The 27,794-nt window shown below is 45.5% G+C and overlaps 1 protein-coding gene across 1 annotated transcript in view; it reads right to left on the bottom strand.

Annotated features, from left to right (window-relative positions):
- Window positions 1-27,794, bottom strand: part of DNM1 (dynamin 1) — a 107,293-nt gene that overhangs the window by 36,485 nt on the left and 43,014 nt on the right. The window contains exons 11-14 of the mRNA XM_032232889.1: window positions 25,602-25,688; window positions 24,583-24,653; window positions 22,343-22,394; window positions 18,144-18,257 (exon numbers count right to left, since the gene is read on the bottom strand). Of these exons, the coding sequence (XP_032088780.1) occupies window positions 18,144-18,257; window positions 22,343-22,394; window positions 24,583-24,653; window positions 25,602-25,688 (324 nt within the window). The remainder of the gene's footprint in view (window positions 1-18,143; window positions 18,258-22,342; window positions 22,395-24,582; window positions 24,654-25,601; window positions 25,689-27,794) is intronic.

The raw sequence follows: 27,794 nt of genomic DNA, 5'->3' as shown, positions 1-27,794 counted from the left end.
TCTTCCTCTCCGAATCTCCCCAAACACCCCAAGGCTTCTGGCGGGGGGGGGGGGCGGAAACGTGATGTGGATAGTTGGGGCCCAAATGGATTGGCCAGAGACCAGGAATCTTGATGGTGCCCAAGAAACAGTCTAGGTTTTGGGGACACCGCTGTGGCGTAACGGGTGATTTCTTAATTTACTTGTTTCATTGGAAGGATTTTTTTTAAAAAAAAATTATTTGTCTGTTGCATTCTTCTTCCAACCTTCTTCTTAGGAGCTTGGGAGAAGGAAGAAGTCGAAGTCGAAGTCGAAGAAGAAGAAGAAGAAGAAGAAGAGGAGGAGGAGGAGGAGGAAGAAGAGGAAAAAGAAGAAGAGATTATGTTGAAGAAGGAAGGAGAAGGAGGAGGTGGAGGAGGAGGAGGAAGAGGAGGAGAAGAGGAAGAACAACAAGAACAACAAGAAGGATTATGTTGAAGGAAGGAGGAGTAGATGGAGGAGGAGGAGGAGGAGGAGAAGAAGAAGAAGAGGAGAAGAAGAAGAAGAAAGAAGAGGAGGAGGAGGAAGAAGGAGGAGGAGGAGGAGGAGAAGAAGAAGAAGAAGAAGAAGAGGAGAAGAAGAAGAAGAAGAAGAAGAAGAAGAAGAAGAAGAAGAAGAAGAAGAAGAAGAAAGATCATGTTGAAGAAGGAAGGAGAAGGAGGAGGTGGAGGAGGAGGAGGAGAAGAAGAAGAATTATCTAGAGAAGGAAGAGAAATAAAGATCTCAAGAGCTGAAGATGGAAAGAACCATGCACATCTTTTAAACTTCTTCATTCTTCATTCAAAGTAAGTCTTCATCCCTGGATGCAGGATTTGATCTCTCTATCCCTTCTATCCCTTTTCTACCTCTCTCTTCCTCTTTCTCCCCTCCCGCTCTCCTTGGTTCCTTGCAAAGAGGTGAAGGGGGAGGGGGGAGGAGGAGAACCCAGCGCTCCGTTCTCCATCAAAAGCCTGGACCGAGAACCTCCACTCCGCCTACCCAGTGTTCGGACTACCTGTTCAGGATTACAACATTGTACAGTAGTCTGCACATTGGTTAGGCTGGGCTGGGATATGCGGCAGCTTCTGGGGGCTACCAAGCCCAGACGGCGGGGAATGAGAAGGAACGACCACCGCTGCATTGTCAGCTTCCCGCAAGACCCCCTTCTCCTCTCTCAAATTTGTCTCTCGTCTCTCAACATTCCTCCCTCTCTCTCTCTCTCTTCCCCACCCCGCCGTGTGCTTCTCCATTCCCGCAAAGCCAGGTCTCTCAAATCTCTTTTCAAGGTCCACCTGAGCTGTTGAGATCATCTCCTGGCTGTTGATATAAGTTGCAAAAGATTCGTGAGCTTTTCGGGATGGGTGGGGGGGAAATGCCCAGGGATGATCACGGCAATGTTGATGAAAAAGATCCGCGTTTCCCCCCAATCCCTTCCTCCCCAAGTGCTTTTTCCAAGAGACAATTGGACTTTCTGGGTTTTTCTTCGAAGACATTTTGCTTCTCATCCAAGAAGCTCCTTCAGCTCCGAAGAAGGCTTCTTGGATGAGAAGCAAAATGTTTTTGTTTAAAAAAAAAAACAGTTGCCTCTTGAAAAACCACCTTTGGGATAACCATGACCAGGATAACTGAGGATCTCCATAGACACTTAGCTATGCCAGAGCTGAAGAAGATTCTTGGGTGAGAAGCAAAATGCCTTCAAAGAAAAACTAGAAAGTCATTTTGCCTCTTGAAAAAGCACCTTTGGGACAACCATGACCAGGATGACTGAGGATCTCCACAGAAACTTAGCTATGCCAGAGTTGAAGAAGCTTCTTGGATGAGAAGCCAAGCCATCTTCAAAGAAAACCCCAGAAAGTCCATTTGCCTCCTGAAGAAGCAACCACAACTTGGGTGACTTGAAAATCTCCATAGACATCAAGGGTTTTTTTTAAATCAAACTTTAAAGACTTGATTATAGCTTGCTCAGCTCTTGGGACAAGCAAAAGAGGTGAGGGAAAGGAGAGAGGGGAAGGGAGGAGGGAGACGAAGGCAGTGTGTGTGTGTGTGTGTGTGTGTGTGTGTGCGGGGGGGGGGGGAGGAAGCGCAGAAAGACACATGGAGGATAATCCATGTGGTTGGGAAGAAGGGTTGGAAGCCAAAAATTTTTTAAAAAGTGGAATGGAAAAAGGACGGATCTCCTGATTCTTTTGGTGGGTTGACTTCCATCACCCAGAGTCATGTGGCTGGGGAAGGAGCCCATCCATGCCGCAGCTCCAGCTAGCATCCTCCAAAGGGGCTGGATTTCCTGGCGTTGTGTGGGTTGTGGGTCGCTAGCTTGCGATGTTTTTTCAAGACCGACAAAAGAAGGAAACCAGATCATCGGCAGGAGGGGAGATTTTAAGGGCAAACTCTCTGTTGCTGTGAACGAGTCGACTTTACTTCTCCTGTAGGGTGGGGATGGAAGGATTCTTGTCCATCTGAAAGGACCCACAGTTATTTTAAGAAGGGTACATTTTGCCTTCTAGCATCTCCCATGCTTCTTGCTCTTTCCTGGGGTAAGGCAAGCTTGGGAGCAAACAGCAAGGATTTCTTTCAAGGGGGGGGGGGGCTGTCTTAGAGGCATCCATCTTCAAAGCTACAGTGAAATCTGTGGTCCTACCTAGAAGGAGGAGGGGAGAAGATTCCCCAGTCCAATCCAGTTTGCGTGTCTTGGATGAATATTTCCCGAAGGCACTACCTCATGGGAGGCCATTGAAGCTACAGTCATCAACGTTAAATAAAGGCAGCCCTATTGATGAGCCTTTATCGACAAATCGGACATCCTGTTCCCTGTATCTAAGGTCTTTGAGGTAGGTTTAGGACCACAAGGCGCCTCCCTGTTTTAATCTAAACAGGGAAACCTTCCCTTAAATATCTTCTCTCTCTGAAAAGACGATAAAGAGATCAGAAAAGAGCCAGCTCTTGAAAACCTGGGGAAGAGAGCTGGGATGGTTTGAATGAACTTGGTTTGATTTCTCTATTTTTAATCATTGCCTGGAATAAATATGGATTTCGATTTCCCTTTAAAAAAAAAAACACCAATGTGACTGCGTATCCTTTTTAAAACTGTGTCGGTCTTCTTCTTTTAAACAACAATGGGGCATGAAAAGAGACGTTTTTGGCATTCCGGTTTCAAAATGAGACCCTGCGTGATTGATTCCTTTTTCATCAATAGATTTAATCAACAGATTTAAAAAGCTAGAATAATCAAACACCCTGGTTTAAAAAAAAAAAGGTGTACGCCATCAGGTTTCAGAGGTTTTGAAGGGCATTTCCTACACTCACTGAGTAGGGGAGAAATGAAGTCCAAAATATTTAACAGGCCAGTGTTTATTTATTTATTTAACCCCCTAGAACAGTGTTTCTCAACCTTGTCAACTTGAAGATGTCTGGACTTCAACTCCCAGAATTCCCCAGCCAGCAAATGCTGGCTGGGGAATTCTAAGAGTTGAAGTCCAGACATCTTCAAGTTGACAAGGTTGAGAAACACTGCCCTAGAAGATAGGCTCAAGATCCAGATGGATCCTTGACAGACTTGAACCCTGGACCCTATCTAACAAAATGAAATTCAAGGGAGAGAAAAGTCAAGTCCTACACTTAGGTAAGAAAAACCCAAAGTGGAAATATAAACTGGGTGAAACCAGGATTGATAGCAGTGACTCTGAGAGGGATCTCGGAGTCTTAGTGGACAACCAGCTAAACAGGAGCCAGCCGTGTGCAGCGGCAGCCAAAAAAGCCAATGCAATCCTAAGCTCCATTAACAGAGGGATACAATCAAGATCAAGGGAGGTACTAATACCGCTCTAGAAAGCCTTAATAAGACCACACCTAGAATACTGCAACCAGTTTTGGTCACCACACTATAAAAAAGAGGTTGAAACTCTAGGAAGAGTGCAGAGAAGAGCATCCAGGATGATTAGGGGATTGGAGGCTAAAACATATGAAGAACGGTTGCAGGAACTGGGCATGGCTAGTCTAGGGAAGAGAAGGACCAGGGGAGACAGGAGAGCATCTTCAAATATTTGAGGGGCTGCCACTGAGAGGAGGGGGTCAAGCTAGTTTCCAAAGTATCCAAAGGCCAGAGAAGGAACAATGGATGGAAACTGACCAAGGAGAGATTCAACCTGGAAAGAAGGAGGAATTTCCCGACAGTGAGAACAATCAACCCACGGAACAGAAGTTGTGGGAGCTTCATCCCTGGAGGCTTTCAAGAAGAGACTGGACTGCCATCGGTCAGAAATGGTGTAGGGTCTCCTGCTTGAGCAGGGTGGGTGGGTTTTGGACTAGATGACCTCTAAGGTCTCTTCCAACTCTGTTAATCAGTGAGTTGGCTGCTTCTCCTCTTCTATCACAATTGTATACGAGCCTATCCAGAGATGAGCCTCTTTCAATTCAACGGAGCTTAATCCCCGAAGATAAAATGGATGGTCTTGTTTAGGCTATGATTAAAGTTTGATTCCTTTTCAAGTTAACCTCAGAAGAGATTTCCTGGACCTTAGCAAAGACCAACTTTCTGGGTCACCAAACCCATCAGTGGAACAGGATGGCGTTAATATTCCTGTCCATCTGTCCCAGCAACTTCAAGTCCTCTTCAAGGGCACTCCAGCCCTGAGAAGGCCCCAATGTAACCAACTTCTCTCTTGATTTTGAATCCCTCAAGCCCATCCCTTCCGGTTGTCCTTTTTCCCTCCTGACCCATCATCTTGCTGTTCTCTGTGTTGAAGACATCTCCAAAAAAAAAGCAATAGCAATAGAATAGAACAGAATAGAATATAGAATAAAATAGAATAGAATATAGAATATAGAATAGAAAGAATAGAATAAAATAGAATAGAATATAGAATAGAAAGAATATAATAGAATATAGAATAAAATAGAATAGAATAGAATAGAATAGAATATAGAATAGAATATAGAATATAGAATATAGAATATAGAATATAGAATATAGAATATAGAATATAGAATATAGAATATAGAATATAGAATATAGAATATAGAATATAGAATATAGAATATAGAATATAGAATAGAAAGAATATAATAGAATATAAAATAGAAAGAATATAATTGAATATAATAGAATATAATAGAATATAGAATATAAAATATAATAGAATATAGAATATAGAATATAAAGAATAGAATAGAATATAGAATAGAATATAGAATAGAATATAGAATAGAATATAGAATAGAATATAGAATAGAATATAGAATAGAATATAGGATAGAATAGAATAGAAAGAATAGAATATAGAATAGAACAGAATAGAATATGGAATGGAATGGAATAACAGAGTTGGAAGGGACCTTGGAGGTCTTCTAGTCCAACACTCTGCTTAGGCAGGAAACCCTACACCACTTCAGACAAATGGTTATCCAACATCTTCTTAAAACCTTCCAGTGTTGGAGCATTCACAACTTCTGGAGGCAAGTTGTCCCACTGATTAATTGTTCTCACTGTCAGGAAATTTCTCCTTAGTTCTAAGTTGCTTCTCTCCTTGATTAGTTTCCACCCATTGCTTCTTGTCCCGCCCTCAGGTGCCTTGGAGAATAGCTTGACTCCCTCTTCTTTGGGGAAGCCCCTGAGATATTGGAGCACTGATATCATGTCTCCCTTAGTCCTTCTTTTCATTCAACTAGACATGCCCAGTTCCTGCAACCGTTCTTCATATGTTCTTCATAGGTTGAGATGCATTAGATGTCCTAACTTTATCACACATTCATCTGCATTTCCTAAATCTTGAGCTCCCCTCTGCAAGGAAGGGCTTTTAGTTATTTATTTATTAAATTTCTATATCTTCATGCTTTGGAAATCTTATATTTGTTTCCAAACTTAAAAACCCAGGAGCAATAGCCATCAAAGCTACACTTTCCCAACTCTCCAAGTTCAACGTTCATAGACATTGTAACCCAACAAGGCACGGAGTTGCTCCAGTACCTGCTGCTTTAGTGAGTTTAACCCGTTGGTTATTTATGATTTCCAGGTCTCTTTTTCATTAGTTACTTCTCAGGAAATTTCTCCTTCGTTCTAGGTGAGAAGCAACGTAGAACGAAAGAGAAATCTCCTGACAGTGAGAATTAATCAACGCAATCGGTTGCCTCCAGAAGTTGTGAGTGCTCCATCCCTGGAGGTTTTTAAGAAGAGATTAGGACAGCCATTTGCCTGCAAGGGGTTAGACTAGAAGACCTCCAAGGTCCCTTCCAACTCTCTTATTCTGTTAAATGTCCTGAAAGTAACAATAATTCATCAGTGAAACGACTTGCCACCAGAAGCTGAGGGTGCTCCAACACTGGAGGTTTTATAAGAAGAGATTGGACAGCCATTTGTCTGCTGCTGTGGCCTAGAGGTGGGGTTCTCGCTTCACAATCCAGAGGTTGCGAGTTCAATCCTAGGTAGAGGCAGATGTAGGGTTTCCTGCCTGAGGAAGGGGTTGGACTAGAAGACCTCCAAGGTCCCTTTCAATTCCGCTATTCTGTTAAGAGAGATAATAATCACGGGCATACCTTCACCTTTGAAATCAAGCTCTCCTGGTCAGACCCCTTGGGGAGGGCCAGTGAAATACACACACACACCCCATTTATCTCTCCAAACCATGAACAGATTTCAGCTGTCTGGGAAGCCTCAAGGAAGCCATTTCTCACTGCAAACCCCTAAAATCATCGGAAGGGCAAAGCAAGCCTAGGTTTAGGTTTAGGTTTATTAGATTTATATGCCACCCTTCTCCCAAGGACTCAGGGCGGCGTACAACATTAAAAGAAACATATAATACAAAAGTTTTAAAAAAATTAAATAGAAAGCCTACCATGGGCTCTCCGCAAACCAAACCTCTTTCCACCCCTTAGAGGGAAAAAAAGGGGTTTTTTTTAAAAAAGAAAAAAGAAAATAGAAATAATTCCAAAATTAAGATTTGGATCCAGGGGTTTCAGCCGAAGAATCGTTTTTCCACCCCCACATGGCTCTGACTTTTCCACGGGGAGAGAGAAATCCATGTGTTGTCTGGGGCCAATTACGATCCGTTTGCATTTCACGTCTTCTTTTAAGAATGGAAGGTTGAGGAGGGGGAGGGAGGGGAGGGGTGGGGGAGAAAGCCGTTTTTGTGGGAAACGGCTGGTATTTCGCTAATGCTCCCCAGATGTGTCTGCATCGACCAGCCCAACTTTTCTGCAACTGGGGTGAGCGGGAGAAATTGAGCCCCAAACCAAATGTTTTTTTTTAAATGAATGTTCCCAGTCCTTCAAAAAATGGGTGAATATAAACGTAAAGGCACATTGTGTTAGCTGTTCCCGACTCTAGGGGGCGGTGCTCATTTCCGTTTCAAAGCTGAAGAGCCAGTACTGTCTGAAGACGTCTCCATGGTCATATGGCTGGCATGACTCAATGCCGAAGGTGCACGGGATGCTGTTCCCTTCCCACCAAAGGTGGTTCCTATTTTTCTACTTGCATTGTTTTTACGTACTTTTGAACTGCTAGGTTGGCAGAAGCTGGGACAAGTGACGGGAGCTCACTCTGTTACGCGGCGCTAGGGATTCGAACCACCGAACTGCCGAACTTTCTGACCGACAAGCTTAGCCACTGAGCTGAGCTTGTCTTAGCCACTGTGTCTCACGTGGCAAATCCACCAATCATATTTTTCATTATCCTTCCGTTTAGTTTATGTGTAAACCTTTCCACTTTCTGATGATGAACTGATGGTGTTATAGAATAGAATAGAATAACACAGTTGGAAGAGACCTTGGAGATCTTTTAGTCCAACCCCTATCTAATTGGATAATGAAACTTCTTTAAGGAAACAACCCAGCTCAGGGAGCATCAAGGGCCCCTAAGTCGTCTCCTCCTCCTCCTCCTCCTCCTCCTCCTCCTCCTCCTCCTCACACTCCACTCTCTTCTTGCACTGATGATGTTACCTAGTTGAGTAATGAAATGCCTGCAAGGAAATAATTAAGCCCAGAGAGCAGCCAGGACCCCCATCTAAGGTGAAGAAGATAGAGGAGGAGAGGAGGAGGAGGAGGAGGAGGAAGATATGTTGAAGAAGGAAGGAGAAGGAGGAGGAGGAGGAAGAGGAAGAGGAGGAGGAGGAGAAGGAGAAGAAAGGAGAAGGAGTAGGTGGAGGATGAGGCGAAAAAGGAGGAGGAGGAGGTGGAGGAGGAGAAGAAGAGGAGGAGGAGGAAGAAGAAAGATCATGTTGAAGAAGGAAGGAGGAGGAGGAGGAAGAGGAGGAGGAGGAAGAGGAGAAGGAAGAAGGAAGAAGAAGGAGGAGAAGAAGAAGGATGATGAAGAAGAAAGGAAAAGGAGTAGGCGGAGGATGAGGTGATGAAGAAGGAGAAGGAGGAGGTGGAGGAGGAGGTGGAGGAGAAGGAAGAAGGAGAAGAAGAAGAAGGAAGGAGAAGAAGAACAAGAAGAGGAGGAGAAGGAAGGAGGAGGAGGAGGAGGAGGAGGAGGAGGAGGAGGAGGAGGAGGAGGAGGAGGAGGAGGAGGAAGTGGTGATGATGATTTTGGAACTCAACTGGTCTTGCAGGGCCTCCTGTACGAGTAGAGGGTTGGACTAGAAGGCCTTCCAGGCCCCTTCCAACTCTGTTATTCTGTTCAAGTTGACAAAATTGAACGTTGAGGTTCCTCTGTGGGGAGCAGGAAGACCCTGCAAAATTTCTACCCTCTCATAAGAGGCAGGAAGAGAGTCAGAATGAGGACAGCCAAAGGGGGGGGGGAAAGAGGGCTCTGAGCTTTTAAATTCGCCCCATTGGCTCATTAGGGTGCCAAGGTTGGCCAACACAAACACCAACTTTGGCCTGGTAGGCAAAGGCTGGAAAGAGACTTCTGTCAACAGGGGGAAAATATCCCTATTGATTGGCAGTTAAAGCCCTTGAATGCTAGGGCGACATGAGAAGGTTGAACTTAAGACTCAAGAAAACACTGATTGTGTTTGCTTTGTGCCTGAAAGTGGGGGGGAACCCCTACAGGACGCTGACTTCATTTAAAAAGCTATTTTTTACCACGTAGGAGAATCACCTACGCAAGGAAGGCAGAGGTTTAGCAAATGTCCTCCCCCCCCAAAAAAGGGACTTTTAAAAATCCCTTGGACTGCAAGGCCATCCAACCGGTCAGTCCTAGAGGAGATCAACCCTGACTGCTCTTTAGAAGGCCAGATCCTGAAGAGGAAACTCAAAGACTTTGGACACCTGATGAGAAGGAAGAAGGACTCCCTGGAGAAGAGCCTCATGCTGGGAAAGATTGAGGACAAAAGAAGACGGCAGAGAACGAGGTGGCTGGATGGAGTCACCGAAGCAGTTGCCGTGAGCTTAAATGGGCTCCAGGGGATGGTAGAGGACAGGAAGGCCTGGAGGAACGTGGTCCATGGGGTCGCGATGAGTTGGGCACAACTTCACAACTAACAACAACAGCAATCAAAGAATGTGAAGAGAGGGAGAGAAGGAATAGTGGAAAAGAGGAGAAAAGAGAATAGGAGGAGGAGGAAGAAGAAGAGGAAGAGGAGGAAGAAGAAGAGGAGGAGGAGCAGGAGCAGGAGCAGGAGGAGGAAGAAGAAGTAGGAGAAGAAGGAGGAGGAGAAGGAGAAGAAGAAGAAGGAGGAAGAGGAGGAGGAGGAGGAGGAGGAGGAGGAGGAGGAGGAGGAGGAGGAGGAGGAGGAGGAGGAGGAGGAGGAGGAGGAGAAGAAGACAGAGAAGGAGGTGGCTGGCTGGAGTCACCAAAGCAGCCGGTGTGAGCTTAAATGGACTCCAGGGGATGGTAGAGGACAGGAAGACCTGGAGGAATGCTGTCCATGGGGTTGTGATGGGTCAGACACAACTTCACAACTAACAACAGCAACCAAAGAATGTGAAGAGAGAAACAGGGGGAAAAGGACTAGTGGAGAAGAGGGGAAAAGAGAGGAGGAGGAAGAAGAAGAAGAGGAGGAGGAGGAGGTGGAAGAAGAAGTAGAAGTAGAAGTAGAAGGAGGAGGAGGAGGAGGAGGTGGTGGTGGTGGTGGTTGGACGGAGTCACCGAAGCAGTCAGCATGAGATTAAATGGACTCCGGGGGCTGGTAGAGCAGTGTTTCTCAACCTTGGCAACTTGAAGATGTCTGGACTTCAAGTCCCAGAATTCCCCAGCCAGCAAATGCTGGCTGGGGAACTCTGGGAGTTGAAGTCCAGACATCTTCAAGTTGCCAAGGTTGAGAAACACTGTGGTAGAGGACAGGAAGACCTGGAGGAACATTGTCCATGGGGTCGTGATGGGTGGGACAGGACTTCACAACTAACAACAAAAAATCCATATTGATTCTCAATTCTGTCAATTCTTGAACCCAAAGAGGAACCACCTCAGGGCTTTTAATTCATTGCGAATTAATCTGATGGCATGAACAGAAAAGTACACAACTATAGGGTACAATCAAAATCAAGGGAGGTACTAATCCCACTCTATAAAGCCTTAGTAAGGCCACATCTAGAGTCCTGCATCCAGTTTTGGTCACCACACTACAAAAGAGAGGTTGAGACTCTAGAAAGAGTGCAGAGAAGAGCAACCAGGATGATGAAGGGACTGGAGACTAAAACTTATAAAGAAGGGTTACAGGAACTGGGCATGGCCAGTCTAGTGAAGAGAAGGACCAGGGGAAACAGGAGAACAGTCTTCTAATATTTGAGGGGCTCCCACAGAGAGAAGGGGCTCAAGCTATTCTCCAAGGCACCTGAAGGCCAGACGAAGAATAATGGATGGAAACTGAACAAGGGGAGATTCAACCTGGAAATAAGGAGGAACTTTCTGACAGTGAGAACAATCAACCCACAGAACAGAAGTTGTGGGAGCTTCATCCCTGGAAGCTTCCAAGAAGAGAATGGACTGCCATCTGTCAGAAATGGTGTAGGGTCTCCTGCTTGGGCGGGGGGTTGGACTAGATGACCTCCAAGGCCCCTTCCAACTCTGTCAATCTGTATCTGGATAAGCGTGAAAGATGGCTTAGCCACCGCTAGTGTGAAATTGTCGGGGTTTGTTGTTAAGCCCCACGGTCTGACTTCTGCCTCTGACAGCGACCGCCTAAAACGTCGCGAAACGCAGATGAAGCTGAGAATGCCACGAAGCTTCCAAAATTTGGACAGAAGCAAAGCCATCTATCTGGAGGGGGAGCCGAGCGTTTCACCTTTAAAAAAAATTTTTTTCTTTTATGCTGCGGAGGGGAGGCCGGGGCTGAAGGAGTGGGATTTATGGAAGGAGTGGATGGCTGGATATGTGGGGTGGGGGGGTGGGGGGTTACTGGAACTGTGGAAGAGGAGGGGAGGAAAGAGAAATACGCAAACGCACACACACCGCTTTCCTTTCCTTGCGGTGGAAAACAAAGGCCCCTTTATTTTGGGGGTCTTTCCTGCATTAGCAGCCCATGGGTCTCTGAGCTGCTATTTATTATTTCGGCTGGCAGGTAGCAGTTTTCTTTTGGCATCAAATGGAGGCTGAAGACATCTACAGCTGGCTCCCCCCTTCCTCCCCGCCCTGGCAGCCTTTCCTTGCCCCCAGGATTAAAGGGAGCCCCAATTCCCCCCTTCCCTTCTTTCTCCCAATCCCCCCACAGCTGGAAGTGGTTAGAACGGCTTAGGCGACTCAACTGAAGTCATTCCAAGCACCTTTGAGGAACTGCAGTCAAGGAGAGGGTGGGGCGGGAGGGATTCAGGCCACCTCTGGAATCCAGATGCGGAGGCCAATCTGAAATCTAAAACGCCTGTTTGCTTTTGGGCTGGAAAGGAGGAGGAGGAGAAAGAGAAGAAGAGGGGGAGGGGGAGGAGGAGAAAGAGGAGGAGAGGGGGAGGAAGAGAAGAAGAGGGGGAGGAAGAGAAGAAAGGGAGGGGGAGGGGAAAAAAAGGAGGAGGAAGAGAAGGAGGAGAAAGAGAAAGAAGAGAAGAAGAGGGAGAGGAAGAGAAGAAAGGGAGGGGGAGAGGAGGGGAGAAAAAAGGACAAAGAGAAGGAGGAGAAAGAAAGAAGAGGAGGAGAAGAGGAGGAAAGGAAAGGAAAGGGAGGAGGAGGAAGAGAAGAAAGAGAAAGTAGGGGAATGGAAGGAGAAGAATAGAGAGAGGAGAAGGAAGAGGGGAGAAAAAGAAGAGGGGGAAAAGAAAGGAAAGAAAGAATAGGGGGAGGAGGAGAAGAAGAGGAGAGGAGGAAGAGGAGAAGGAGGAAGGGGAGGAGGAAGAGAAAAAGAAGAGGAGGAAGAAGAGGAGGAGAAAGAGAAAGAAGAGGAGAAGAAGATGAGGAGGAAAAGAGGAAGAGAAAGGGAGGAGGAGGAAGAGAAGGTGGGGAGGCGAGGGGGAGAAAAAGAAGAGGTGGAAGAGAAAGAGGAGAAACAGAAAGAAAAGGAGGAGGAGAAAGAAAAGGAGAAGAGGAGAAAAAGAAGAAGAAGAGAAGGAGGAGGGGAGGATGAAAAAAGAACAGTCGGAAGAGAAGAAGGAAGAGGGGGAGGAGAAAGCAAACAAGGAGGAGGAGAAAAGAAGAAAAGGAGGAGGAGGAGGGAGAGGAGGAGAAAGAGAAGAAGAGGAGGAAGAAAAGAAAAGGTGGAAGAGGAAAAAGAAGAGGAAGAGGAAGGCCAGGACATTTTAGCCGTCATGAACAGCTGGGCAATTTTCGTCAAGCTGGGGTGGAGAACACTGAAGAGTAATATGGCAGGGAGTTATTTCATTCTAGGAATTGTCTCTTGCCGTTGAGTCCCCTTCCAAGATTTTGGATGGCTTTCAAAAGTCCTCCGAGAGGAGGAACATCTGGAAATCTTAAACCGGAAAACCCGCTGGAACGCCAGAGAGGTTGAACTCCAAACCCAACCCTTGTGTGCAAACAGACTCCAAGGCTTCGGCGCGGCCCTCTTCCCACCGGGGTCTTCCAGACGATTTTGCCTCCAGATTACCGCGACGCAACTCAGAGGTTGATGGGAACCTTTTCCCCAAACCAACTCAGTGGAAAAACCCATGGCATCTATCAACCATTGCCGTGTTTCCCAACCTTGGAGACTTTGGATGGATTTCAACTCCCAGACTTCTGCTGGCTGGGGAATCAATTCTGGGAGTTGAAGTCCACCCACGCTTAAAAGTCACCAAGGTTGGGAAACTTTTGGGTAATCAGGACACCTATCCATTAGACATCTTGAAGGGGTCACCACCCTCCTGTTAATACTTTATTTATTAACTTGATCTCTCAACTACTCCATTCTCAAAAGATCTTCCAATCCTTCCTTTCTAGCACAAACTCTTCATCAGTGGCAGCCAGGAAAGCCAACACAACTGCATTAACAGAGGGATTCAATCCAGATCAAGGGAGGGAACTAATAAGGTAAAGATAACAGTTCTCCTCACACCTGCGTGCTAATCGTTCCCACCTCTAGAGGGCGGTGCTCACCTCCGTTTCAAAGCCCAAGAGCCAGCGCTGTCTGAAGACGTCTCCGTGGTCATGTGGCCGGCATGACTCAACGCCAAAGGCGCACGGAACGCTGTTCCCTTCCCACCAAAGGTGGTTCCGATTTTTCTACTTGCATTTTCGATGTGCTTTTGAACTGCTAGGTTGGCAGAAGCTGGGACAAGTCACGGGAGCTCACTCCGTTACGCGGCGCTGGGGATTCGAACCGCAGACCTGCCGACCTTTCTGATCGAGAAGCTCAGCGTCTTTGCCACTGAGTCACCGCATCCCTTGAGATACTAATCCCACTCTATAAAGCCTTAATAAGACCACACCTGGAATACGGCATCCAGTTTTGGACACCACACTATAAAAAAGATGTGGAGACTCTAGAAAGAGTGCAGAGAAGAGCATCAAAGAGGATTAGGGAACTGGAGACTCAAACCTACGATGAACGGTTGCAGGAACTGGGCCTGCTAGTCTAGTGAAGAGAAGGACCAGGGGAGACATGATAGCAGTCTTCCAGTAATTTTAGGGGCTGCCCCAGAGAGGAGGGGGTCAAGCTATCGTCCAAAGCACCCAAAGGCCAGACAAGGAATAATGGATGGAAACTGACCAAGGAGAGATTCAACCTGGAAATAAGGAGGAATTTTCTGACAGTGAGTACAATCAACCAAAGGAACAGAAGTTGTGGGAGCTTCCTCACTGGAGGCTTTCAGAAGAGACTGGACTACCATCTGTCAGAAACGGTGTGGGGTCTCCTGCTTGAGCAAGGGGTTGGACTAGATGACCTACAAGATCCCTTCCAACTCTGTTAGTCTGTAAAGGATATTGAGAATCTAGAAAGAGTGCAGAGAAGAGCAACCAGGATGATGAGGGGACTGGAGGCTCAAACCTACGATGAACAGTTGCGGGAACTGGGCATGGCTAGTCTAGGGAAGAGAAGGACCAGGAGAGACAGGATAGCAGTCTTCTAGTAATTTTAGGGGCTGCCCCAGAGATAAGGGGGTCAAGCTATTCTCCAAAGCACCTGAAGGCCAGACAAGGAATAATGGATGGAAACTGATCCAGGAGAGATTCAACCTGGAAATAAGGAGGAATTTTCTGACAATGAGAACTATCAACCCATGGAACAGAAGTTGTGGGAGCTTCATCCCTGGAAGCTTTGAAGAAGAGCCTGGACTGCCCCCTGTCAGAAACGGTGTAGGATCCCCTGCTTAGGCAGCGGGTTGGACTAGATGACCTCCAAGGTCCCTTCCAACTCTTTTAATCTAATCCAGTGTTTCTCAACCTTGGTGACTTTAAGTCCTGTGGACTTCAACTCCCAGAATCCCCCAGCCAGCATAGCTGGCTGGGGAATTCTGGGAGTTGAAGTCCACAGGACTTAAAGTCACCAAGGTTGAGAAACACTGATCTAATCTATCCTTTGAGTTGACTTCAAATTGCCGACGCTGCCGTTTGCCAAAAATCCTCCCAGCGAGCCTGCCAGGCATAGCTGCTCTATACGATGGTTTTTAAGCTCTCCTGGCAGGAAATGAAACTTAAACTTAACTGTGAAGAAAAAAATGTTTTTTTTTACAACGGCCTCAATTTCAGCCAAGGCGAAAGAAATTGCTGTGCGCCCTGATTTATGGGGGGACACGACTGGATTTATTAGCCATATGTTAGCTAGGATGTTTGCCAAGGAGAGGAAGTATTATATTTTCCCTCCCCCAAAACTAGCAGAATTCTCGGTGAGCCTGAATATCACAAATCGTCCATGCGTTTTTGTTTTAGACAAAGGCATAGAAAACAGCACAGATGTTTTTCACATAAAGCATAACTGCAAAAGAAAAAGGAGACATCTATGGAGCATCTCAATCATCCAATCGGAATAGAGCTGGAAGGGACCTTGGAGGTCATCCAGTCCAACCCCCTGCTCAAGCAGGAGACCATACACCATTTCTAACAGATGGCAGTCCGGTCTCTTCTTGAAAGCCTCCAATGATGAAGCTCCCACAACTTCTGTTCCACGGGTTGATTGTACTCACTGTCAGGAAATTCCTCCTTATTTCCAGGTTGAATCTCTCCTTGGTCAGTTTCCATCCATTATTCCTTGTCTGGCCTTCGGGTGCTTTGGAGAATAGCTTGACCCCCTTCCTCCTCTCTGGAGCAGCCCCTCAAATATTGGAGCTGTGGACTGGACAGCCAATGGACAAGTGGCTGTCCAATCTCTTCTTAAAATCTTCCAGTGTTGGAGCATTTACTATTTCTGGTGGCAAGCTGTTCCACTGGTTAATTGTTCTCACTGTTTTCTCCTTAATTCCAGCTTGCTTCTCGGTTTCCATTCATTGTTTTTGCTTTCTGGTGCTTTGGAGAATAAGTTGACCCCCTCCTCTTCTTTGTGGCAGCCCCTCAAATACTGGAATCCTGCTATAATGCTCCCCCCCCCACTTAGTCCTTCTTTTCTCTAGACTGGCCCTTCTCAAATCCTGCAACCGTTCTCCCTACGTTTTAATCTTCTGGCTTTTAACCATCTTCGTTGCTCTTCTCTGCACTTTTTCCCAAGTCTCAAAACATCGTTTTTGTGATGTGGTGACTAAAACTGGATGCAACATTCCAGGTGTGGAAGCCTTAATATGGATTTATAAAGCAGCATTATCACTTCATGTGATTTTGATTCTATGCCTCTGTTTATACAGTTAGCCTTTTCGGCTGCCGTTGCCCACGGCTGGCTCAGGTTTAAGGGATGGTCCACTAAGAAGAACAATCTATTTATTATTTATCTTATCTATGTATAATCTCTCTCTCTCAACAGGTGACTGTTTTTGAGCCAGGTTTCACCTAATTTTTAGGTGATTTTTGCTTATGCCTTTGGGTTTTCCTGCCCAGGTGTAAAAACCTTGCTTCTCCCCACATTAAATTTCACGTTGCTGGATGAGGTCCGTTGTTCAAGTCTGTTAAGATCTTTTGGGATCCTGAAATTGTCTTTCCACAGCCCCACCCCACCCCACCCCATCAAGTATTGTATGAAATACGTAAGAACTGTTGTAGCGCAATGGTTAGAATGTCGTACTGCAGGCTACTTCTGCTGATCCCCTGGGAGATCGAATCCCACCAGGCTCAAGGTTGACTCAGCCTTCCATCCTTCCGAGGTGGGTCAAATGAGGACCCAGATGGTTGGGGGCAATATCAGTGGTGGGATTCAAACAATTTAACAAGCCGTTCTCTGCCCTCTGCAGAGAACGATCTTGACCGACTGAAGGTTGACTCAGCCTTGCATCTTTCCGAGATGGGTAAAATGAGGATCCAGATTGTTGGGGATAAGAGGCCGACTCTGCAAACCGCTTAGAGAGGGCTGTAAAAGCACTATGAAGCGGTATATAAGTGCTATTGCTAAATAGGCTATGCTAAGCTACTTGAGTCTCCCTAATTCACTGCTCTAACCATTGCACCACCCTGAAGTTCACCTCAACAAATATCTCCTGGAGAAGGAGAGAGATGGAACAAGAAGGATTCAGATAACTGTGTGAGTTATTTTTTTAAAAACCCTCTGCTAGTTTTCAAGCCAGCCGGGCACGCAATTCTTCAACACCGAACACATTCACAAGAGTGAGCTAGATCAGATTCCGAGTTGCCCAGGCATTAAGCAAGAGGAGATGCCACTTACCAACTGCCATGCCCAATATTCTTGGTGTTAGTGACCTCTTTTCCACTCCCTGGTATATGATCCGCCTTGCCAATGATAGCTCATTTCTCACAGGCACCATCCCAACATTGGTGATTCATAACATGACTCAAACAGCAGGCCATCCCTCCCAGAAACAAGTCATCAATAAGTAAATAAGGAGGAAAAAGAGAAGTTTAAGGAGATTCCCGGGCCAGTTTGATGGCAAAATCAGCTTGAAATTAGCTTGACTTAAGAGTTTGTAGGGCACTATAAACTCTTATATATATATCTCTGTGGGCCACCTGGAGATGACCAAAGACTAGAAAGCAACTCACTTCTAAAGGATAGATTTCCAACCTTGGTAAATGTACCACTTGTGGGCTTCAACTTTCAGAATTCTGGGAACTGAAGTTCAACCATCTTGAAATGTGACAGCTGAGGAATTGTGGGAGTTGGAAGTTCACCCATCTTGAAATATGACTGAGGAATTGTGGGAACTGAAGTTCAACCATCTTAAAAAGTGATGGTTGACGACTTGTGGGAATTGAAGTTCACCCATCTTGAAATGTGATGGCTGAGGAATTGTGGGAATTGAAGTTCAACCATCTTGAAATGTGACAGCTGAGGAATTGTGGGAGTTGAAGTTCACCCATCTTGAAATGTGACGGCTGAGGAATTGTGGGAGTTGGAAGTTCACCCATCTTGAAATGTGACAACTGAGGAATTGTGGGACCTGAAGTTCAATCATCTTGAAATGTGATGACTGAGGAATTGTGGGACTTGAAGTTCACCCATCTTGAAATGTGACGACTGAGGAATTGTGGGACTTGAAGTTCAACCATCTTGAAAAGTGATGGTTGAGGAATTGTGGGAGTTGTTCACCCATCTTGAAATGTGATGACTGAGGAATTGTGGGAGTTGAAGTCCACAAACTTAAGAGTTGCCAAGGTTGGAGATCCCCGCTCTAAAGGATTAGATAATCAATCAAGAACCGGTCGTGTGATCTGATAGACTCCCTGGATAACTATGGATTCCAAGAACTAATTTCAGCAGGTTTAGAATGTCTTTTCATCTTTGGCGGAGAAAGGGAGAAGATAAACTCAAGGCCCTTACCTCATCATCTTTGTACCACGAGAGGTTCTCGGCAGTCAGGACGAACCAATATTCTTTGGCGCCGCCTTTCATGATGCCAATGTTGTTGATCGTGAGCCAGCCCTTGCGGATCACCTGGGGTCACCAAAACACACCAGAGTCATGAATGCCAGCCAAGGATCCAGACAACGACAAACACACGTGCACCACATCAAACACAACAAGCGGCAGAATTGGTTGAGAAGCTGCTTCGTGGAGCACAACTCAAGCCAACGATTTGAGATTAGTGATGTAAAGTCTTGAGGTGGGGGGGAGATGGAAATCTGGAAAAGCTTTAAAGGAAATCACATTTCTTCCCCCCCCCCCCACACCCGGGCCGTTTTGCCACCCTCTCCCCCTCCCCACCAAGTCTAACAAGGGAATCCTTTTGCAAAACTATGCAATGCATGCAGCCGTATTGCCATAGTTAGGATTATTGATTAAGCAGGGAAAGGAAGAGAGGAGAAACGAAGGCATTAATAAGCATGTGACAACTAAGCAGGAACAGCATTGGGAAATGAAACCAATAGAGTTTCCCTCTGTTGTGTTTGCGCTGTGTGAGCCTATCCAGCATCCTCACAGTGGTGCCCTTGAAATGTTAACACCATGAAACTGAGATCGGGACCTTTGAAAATCAGGTTCTCCACCTCTCTGAAGAATGACCAGTTGGGTTGACTTCTTTCCACAACCTCCCCTGGAAAAGGGTCAAACTCAAGAAGGCACCACATTCCCAAGATGTTGGCCTTCAAAAGGTTCAACTGCTAGGAGCTCCAGAAAAGATGGTTATGGACCATGGTCACTGAAGGAGAGTAACAATTGTCCACTGCATCTCCAGAACATCACATTGGAGGAACCCTACTGAAGAGGCCCCATCTCAAGCTACTAAAGGTTCATATTTACTGAAGGGGGCGCTGCAGGGAGGTCCCATTGACATACAGATCTTTGCATCTGCTCCTATCCTGTCAAATTGCCTACTAAGACTGTATTACTATTATTATTCTCTTCCTTCCTAGTATCTTATCTCTCCCCACTTATGACTATAACCATGTTGCTTCTATCTTTACCATTTATATTGTTTTATTTGTTTCCTAGTATGTATTGATTGTTTAGTAGTAACCTACGACTATCACTAAGTGTTGTATCTTATGATTCTTGATGAATGTATTCTATTTTATTTTTCTTTACGTACAACTGAGAGCTTCTGCACCAAAGACAAATTCCTTGTGTATCCAATCACACTTGGCCAATAAATAATTCTATTCTATTCCATTCCATTCTATTCTATTCTATCTGTTATTCTATTCTGTTCTGTTCTATCCCTTATTCTATTCTGTTCTGTTCTATCCCTTATTCTATTCTGTTCTGTTCTATCCCTTTTCTATTCTGTTCTGTTCTATCCCTTATTCTATTCTGTTCTGTTCTGTTCTATCCCTTATTCTATTCTATTCCAAATTCTATACTATTTTCTATTCTATTTCCTATTCCTATTCTTATTCTTATTCTAATGTATTCTATTGTATTCTATTCTGCTTTCTACTCTACTCTACTCTACTCTACTCTTCTACTCTACTCTACTCTACTCTACTCTACTCTACTCTACACCACTCCACTCCACTCCACTCCACTCTACTCCATTCCTATGACTATCACTAAGTGTTGTATCTTATGAATCTTGATGAATGTATTTTTTTCTTTTTATGTATACTGAGAGCTTCTGCACCAAAGACAAATTCCTTGTGTCCAATCACACTTGGCCAATAAAGAATTATATTCTATTCCTATTCCTATTCCTATTCCTATTCCTATTCCTATTCCTATTCCTATTCCTATTCCTATTCCTATTCCTATTCCTATTCCTATTCCTATTCCTATTCCTATTCTATCCTATCCTTTGCACAGTGACATCGGGACACAACCATGTTGGGTGCTAGCACACAAATGACATTGTTTTGGAAGTGTGTTCCTTTGCTTTCCATGTCTATCGTCCTAAGTTCTGGTCAAGTGATGCCCATTGTCTTCCCCCGCCCCCCATCTGTTGGGCATTTCATGCTTCTCCCCACCTTGGAATCTGCTTGTTGAGTTTCAGATATGTTTAAAAACACTAGTCTGTATTCCCTGCTCCTTAAAGGAGCATCTTCCGCATGGAAGATGATGGGAGCTGTAGTAACCACATCCCCAAAGCGCCGACTAATCTGGGTGGGTGACTTTGCAACATAAGATGTTGGAAAGGTGGGATTTTTAAACTCTAATTTTGCAATTTTACTGATCCGCCTGCAGTGTCCAAAATGGATAAAGTAAAGGTAAAGGTTCCCCTCACACATCTGTGCTACTCGTTCTCGACTCTAGGGGGTGGTGCTCATTTCCCTTTCAAAGCTGAAGAGCCAGCGCAGTCCGAAGACGTCTCCGTGGTCATGTGGCTGGCATGACTCAATGCCGAAGGCGCACGGAACGCTGTTCCCTTCCCACCAAAGCTGGGACAAGTCACGGGAGCTCACTCCGTTACGCGGTGCTAGGGATTTGAGCCGCCAAACTGCCGACCTCTTCTGATCGACAGGCTCAGCGTCTTAGCCACTGAGCCACTGCATCCTGAGAATGGATAAGCCCTTGTCCAATTCGAATATTTTCGCTTCCTTATTTCTCTTTCCCAAGAAAACTGGGTCAGATTTGACTTCTACCTCCTCCTTGCTTTGTCTACACACCTCCCTGAGGTTCTAAAATTAGTATATTTTTTTTCATACACGCCACAAACAATGAGTGGCTATTTTATTTCTCTCCCCACCTCCCTCTTACTCACCAGGATCTCATCCTGTAAAAACAGAGCAGCACCAGCAGAGACAACAGGAGCAAAGAAAGGAAAAAATATTACTCAAAAAACAAAAAGAAAGCAATTGAAAGGAAGAAGCTGTGCGCACCATAAGTATGTATGCATATATAAATATATATATATATATATACGTAGAGAGAGAGAGAGACACAGATGCATAGATGTATATTCGCACACATATACATAAAGCTTTCCCAATTTGATTCCGCCGAATGCGGACGCCACAACACAATACAATAGCAGAGTTATTTTCAGGGAGGTCTTATTATTTTTGAGGTGCAGGAGGCAGCAAGCGTGCTGCTGTGTTGCAATATTTTCGGGGAGGGCTTATTTTAGGGCATGTGCTCAAGAGCCCGACTGGGCTTTTTATCCAGGAAGGTGTAATTTTCAGGGAAACAGGGTACTAATCCAGTCGCTCAGCGAATCGGAATTTCCCCCATTGACTCTGCTCGTCAGAAAGTTGCAAAAGATGATCCCATGGCAACCGTCAAAGTATGAGTGGGCTGTCAATCATCCGAAGGTAAACCTCGTGATCGTGGGGATGCTGGAAAAGGTCGTAAGCGTGAAAAAATGACCCTAAAGCCACTTTTCTTCTTGTACCTTACACCCCAACTCTGCTAATTTCATTCAATTCCTCAATTATTTCTCTTCCCAGGATTAAAAGGTAAAGATTCCCCTCGCACGTATGTGCTAGTTGTTCCCGACTCTAGGGAGCGGTGCTCATCTCTGTTTCAAAGCCGAAGAGCCAGCGCTGTCCGAAGACTTCTCCGTGGTCATGTGGCCGGCATGACTCAATGCCAAAGGCGCACAGAACGCTGTTCCCTTCCTACCAAAGGTGGTTCCTATTTTTCTACTTGCATTTTTGACCTGCTTTTGAACTGCTAGGTTGAGAGAAGCTGGGACAAGTCATGGGAGCTCACTCTGTTATGTGGTGCTAGGGATTCGAACTGCTGAACTGCCGACCTTTTTGATCAACAAGCTCAGCATCTTAGCCCCTGAGCCACCTTTTCCTCCCAAGATTACGAAGTGGATATTTTTGACTGTGATGGGCTGGGAGAAAATAAGAAGGCCATCCCTATTTCTTCCGTCTTCTCAACACTGCTAACAAACTTTCCGCTTCCAAATCTTATCTATCCATCTGAGGGTTGAAATAGGGGGAGAAAATGGGAGCCGATGCATGGCCAAAGTATTGAAACTGGATTTATCTACGTAGATGACACGGTTCACATCACCCAACATCCACAATGGACATCAATGGAAGCATTCTCCTTAAGTCATGCCAAACAAGAGGGAAGGCAGCTGGCACCCATTCATGACACAGGAACCCGCGTACTTCCAATGATTGAGGGATTCGTACCTGATTCCCGGCGGTTTTTTTCTTGCTCATTTGGCTGCTCCTCGGCTGAGCACTGCAAAAGAGAAATTAATATATACATATGTGTATTTTACAATTAGTACACCTTCTTTCCAGGATCTCCCAACAGGAGACGGATTATGAAAGACTTAAAAAGTGTTTGTTCCAGTGGTGGGATTCAGGCGGTTCGCACCTATTCGGGAGAACTGGTTGGTAAGTTTCTAAGCAGTTGGGACAGTGTTTCTCAACCTTGTCAACTTGAAGATGTCTGGACTTCAACTCCCAGAATTCCCCAGCCAGCATTCGCTGGCTGGGGAATTCTGGGAGTTGAAGTCCAGACATCTTCAAGTTGACAAGGTTGAGAAACACTGAGTTGGGAGAACCGATTGTTAGAAGAAATCTCCTTTTGTTTTTTCCCACTTTACAGGGCTGATCCTGTAAGGAAGGAAACATTCTGGTGTTGTTTCTAGCCTCATCTTTATTGCCCTGCTTACAGAAACTGCCTTTCCGGTTAACCCTTATTACTATTGTAACAACAAAGGCGAAGTGCCCATCAACCTGAGTGACATTGACTTGGCCACGCCCATATGATCACATGACCATCGAGCCCCGCCTACCCAGCTGGTCATTAGGGCAGAGAACCGGTTGGTAAATTATTTGAATCCCACCACTGGTTCGTTCCAATATACTTTGCAACGTTACATTTTCAATCAAGCAATCAATCAGAACAGAGCTGGAAAGGGACCTTGGAGGTCTTCTAGTCCAACCCCCTGCTCAAGCAGGAAACCCTATCCCATTTCAGACAGGAGGCTGTCCACTCCTTTCTTTAAAACCTGATAAAGGTGATAAAGCAGCAGCCACAATTTCTGGAGGCAAACTGTTCCACTGGTTAATTGTCCTCGCTATTGGGAAGTTTCTCCTTAATTCCAGGTTGCTTCTCTCCTTGATTAGTTTCCACCCATTGCTTCTTGTCCTGCCCTCAGGTGCTTTGAAGAGTAGCTTGACTCCCTCTTCTTTGGGGCAGCCCCTGAGGTATTGGAAGGCTGCTATCATGTCTCCCCTAATCCTTCTTTTCATCATAGACATACCCCATTCCTGCAACCGTTCTTCCCATGTTTTAGCCCCCAGTCACCTCATCAAATTAGTTGCTCTTCTTTGCATTTTTTCCAAAGTCTCAAAGCAGGCTGGAAGTGTCTTCTGGGACCATTAAACTCTCCCTCCCAATGATCATTTTATTTATTAATCAGGCAGCTCTCCTGCCAGATTTGTGAGAAGACTCTCAGTGGCTCACAACTACACAAAAACACGACTATGCCTCGAAAGGGTAAGGAAATATATTAAAGTTCTAAAACATTATGTGGCCTCTGGAAAACCCAAAGATGCTTTTTCAAAAGGCAACTGAATTTTGTTTTTCCATGAAGAGGTTTTGCTTCTCATCCAAGAAGCTTCTTCAGTTCTTCAGAAGGCAACTTGATTTTTCTTTTTCCTTGAAGAGGTTTTGCTTCTCATCCAAGAAGCTTCTTCAGTTCTTCAGAAGGCAACTGGACTTTTCTTTTTCCTTGAAGAGGTTTTGCTTCTCATCCAAGAAGCTTCTTCAATTCTTCAGAAGGCAACTTGATTTTTCTTTTTCCTTGAAGAGGTTTTACTTCTCATCCAAGAAGCTTCTTCAGTTCTTGAGAAGGCAACTGGTCTTTGTTCTTCCTTGAAGATATTTTGCTTCTCATCCAAGAAGCTTCTTCAGTTCTTCAGAAGGCAACTTGATTTTTCTTTTTCCTTGAAGAGGTTTTGCTTCTCATCCAAGAAGCTTCTTCAGTTCTTCAGAAGGCAACTTGATTTTTCTTTTTCCTTGAAGAGGTTTTACTTCTCATCCAAGAAGCTTCTTCAGTTCTTGAGAAGGCAACTGGACTTTGTTCTTCCTTGAAGACATTTCGCTTCTCATCCAAGAAGCATCTTCAGTTCTGACTGAAGAGTCTTCTTGGATGAGAACTGAAGAAGCTTCTTGGACGAGAAGCGAAACGTCTTCAAGGAAAAACAAAGTCCAGTTGCCTTTTGAAGAAGCACCTTTGGGACAACCCTGACCTGGATGACTGAGAATCTCCATAGCCCTCTGGAATAAGCAGTGTTTTCAACTTTTCCCAGAAGGCAGCTAACGCCTGGGCGAAATTTGTCAAGAGGAATAACTTCAACATCAAAAAGATGGGCTGAACTCACCTCATAGAAGTAAGAATTAGGTTTTGACTTACTTGGCAAATCCAATGAAGTCTTCATGGTTGGTGTTCATGTAGGCCAACTCAATATCTATCAGGAGCATGACCTGAGAACGAAATCAATGCCGAGAGAGATGAAGCATTTGGGTCAGAGTTTTTGGCAGTGTGACTATTATTATGTGATAAAGTCAGCAGCAAAACAGAGCACACAGCACACAGAGCCTTTAGAAAATTAACAGTGGTTTATATATACATATATACAGACATACACATGGTAGATAAATCCCTTACCACTCAGCTACGGACACAGGGAGAGAAAGGAGATACATGACGAGAGAGAGTGATGCCCTCTAATGGCCACCCATATATAGACACCTCTTAAGAAGGTAAAAGTCCTGCGTGGACCCCACCAGAGTCTTAAATTGGCTATACCTGTATTGCTGATTCATCTCCATTGCATCAGCTTACAGCTTACAGCTTACAACCTTACATCGGCTGGCAGTTATTAAATCCTCAGTACCTGACAATTTTAGACCTCTCAAAACAACCTCCATCAACATCTCGACACTAAGCTCATGGTTACGAACAACTATTCAGGTTACTAATGCCAGAATACTGCATCAGGGCCTCCAAAACTGTGGGTCCCAGAGGAAATAAAAGAGGAGCGAAAGGGGAGTGGAGTTTGCAGGAGTTCATTCCTAGTATTGCGGCATCTGAAAGATATTGGCCTGGCCACTCTCCAAGCCTGATAAAGGTCGGTAATTGTAAACTATCTTGAAAGACTGTGGGAGAGGAAAGACTTTGCTGGGGAGGAATTCACTGTACATTAAACAAAAAGGGTTTATCGGGATGAGGACTCGGCTTTGTGCTACTGGGGAAGCCTAAGTCAGAACATCATTATGGGAGTCGAAGGCTACCTTGTCTGGAGGCTTGCCAGAGGAGGAAGGCTGGAGTTTGTTGGGAGGAGAAGCTTGGACTCCAAATGAAGAGCTGCCCAAGGGGTCTCCTCTGGAAGGTGGCTACAGAAATGGGAAGCTTCTTCAGATAGAACATACCTGGTCTTTGGTCCTTCCTTCTCTCTCCCGAATGTAAGTGGTCACGATACGCTCCATCTCCTCTCGCAGGTGGGGATATTGGCTTAGCTGCATGAGGGTGAAAAATGGAGAGGGAAGAATGTCCAGACGAAGAAGAAGGTGGGAAACATACCCCCCCCCAACGCCCTTCAGGATCACCTGGCCAGGTTGTTGGGGAGAGTGAGAAAGCAACAGGGAAGGATATGGAAAAAGTGGAAGCTGTGAAGATGTTTTCCAACGTTCAACCAAGTTTGGAAGTTCTCCCTTAAGTCATGTTGTAAGCCTGCTTTCAATCATGGTGGGCTTTCTTTTTCAGTGGAGGACAAATCCATACATGGTGGCTTGCAAATCATGGCTTAGGGCTGGAGTCAGCAACTTGTGGCTCTGGAGCCATATGTGGCTCTTTCATCCCTCTGCTGCTGCTCCCTATCACCGGTGGGCTCCACAATTGATAGAGCATTCGGTTAGTACAGGTAGAGGAAAAAGGACGCCACTCTACGAGGAGACTCTATGGTCGGGGAATGGGAATTCTGATTGGCTCCAGAATTGGAGTGAGGGGTTGGGCTTCCAGTTAGGACCTTTGTGGCTCTTTCAGTGTTTAAGGTTGCTGACCTCTAGAATAGAGATTCAGTATGTGGAGTGAGTCGGGCCAACTGGGCCTTAACCAATCAACCATGTTTCAAGGAGCTATGGCTTGGGATGATGCCAACATCAACACCTTCCCTGCCAGGAGGATGACGTTGAAGATGAGTTATGGAGTACATCCAAGCATATTTTTATTTTTATTTTTAATTTTATGGAATTAGAGATAGCTATCCCTTCAGAAGACTCTGGGTAGGTTTAATAAGGAAGCCATCCTCAACCATCAATTAACAAGGGGTAAGGTATAGGTAAAGGTTCTCCTCGCACATCTGTGCTAGTTGTTCCCGACTCTAGGGGGCGGTGCTCATTTCCGTTTCAAAGCCAAAGAGCCAGCTCTGTCCGAAGACGTCTCCGTGGTCATGTGGGCAGCATGACTCAACGCCGAAGGTGCACGGAAGGCTGTTCCCTTCCCACCAAAGGTGGTTCCTATTTTTCTACTTGCATTTTTGCATTCGAACTGCTAGGTTGGCAGAAGCTGGGATGAATCACGGGAGCTCACTCCATCACCCGGTGTTAGGGATTCGAACCGCCAAACTGCCGACATTCTGATCAACAAGCTTAGCGTCTTAGCCACTGAGTCATTGTGTCCCTAACAAGGGGTTTAAGAGGCTATCTATGATGTTTTGACTTTTGCTGATGTTTTGGAGTAGGGCTTTCTCGACCTCGCCCCCTTGAAGGTGTGAGGACTTCAACTCCCAGAATTCAGCCGGCTGGGGAATTCTGGGAATTGAAGTCGACACATCTTCAAGTAAGCCAACGTTGAGAGACATCCTACTCTGGAGAACATCTTCCTTCTCGCCAGAGACATCAAAAACCAGATACATAAATAAAACCCAGTTGGGGAAATTGGAAAACACCTTCCCAACTCTTCTTATCCAAAATAGACCCTACCCCGTTCCTTTCCCTACACCCACCCCTAAAAATAATTCCCCACTCTTCATGCCACATTTCCACCGTCACCAATTGGCACATCTCATGCGTGGATTGGGGGGGGGGAAGCATCCAACATTGTTGGCAAGAGAGGACATGCACGACAAGGACACAGCTGGGTCACAAGCAACTCACAACACAGATACGTTCGTTTCCCTCCCCCCCTACCCTCAAAAAAAGGATCATGCGTTGGGGGCACAGGGAAAGGAAGAGGGGGCTGTAAGACAAGCAGCACCCAGAAAATGCCATCCTTTTGAACAAGAGAGCGGGCAAACTGGAAGAAGGGACCGGCGGACACTTTAAAAAATTTGGGGTGCCATCGAATTCCAGAGGTACTTCACGAGAAGAGTCCTCCACTCCTCTGCTCACAATGGAATCCCTTAGGCCACCGGGCTTGAAATTTGGGGCTTGGAGAACCTAGAACTACACCACCTTTAATCTGACCTCAGCGTAGTACATAAAATTATCTGCTACAACGTCCTACTTGTCAACGACTACTTCAGCTTCAACCGCAATAACACACGGGGAAACAATAGATACAAACTCAAGGTCAACCGCTCCAAACTCAATTGCAGAAAATATGACTTCAGCAACAGAGGGGTC

The sequence above is a fragment of the Thamnophis elegans genome, chromosome 16 (assembly GCF_009769535.1).
Source record: "Thamnophis elegans isolate rThaEle1 chromosome 16, rThaEle1.pri, whole genome shotgun sequence".
Lineage (NCBI taxonomy): Eukaryota > Metazoa > Chordata > Lepidosauria > Squamata > Colubridae > Thamnophis > Thamnophis elegans.
The sequence above is the reverse complement of the archived record's forward strand: the minus strand, read 5'-3'. Positions and strand labels throughout refer to the sequence as shown.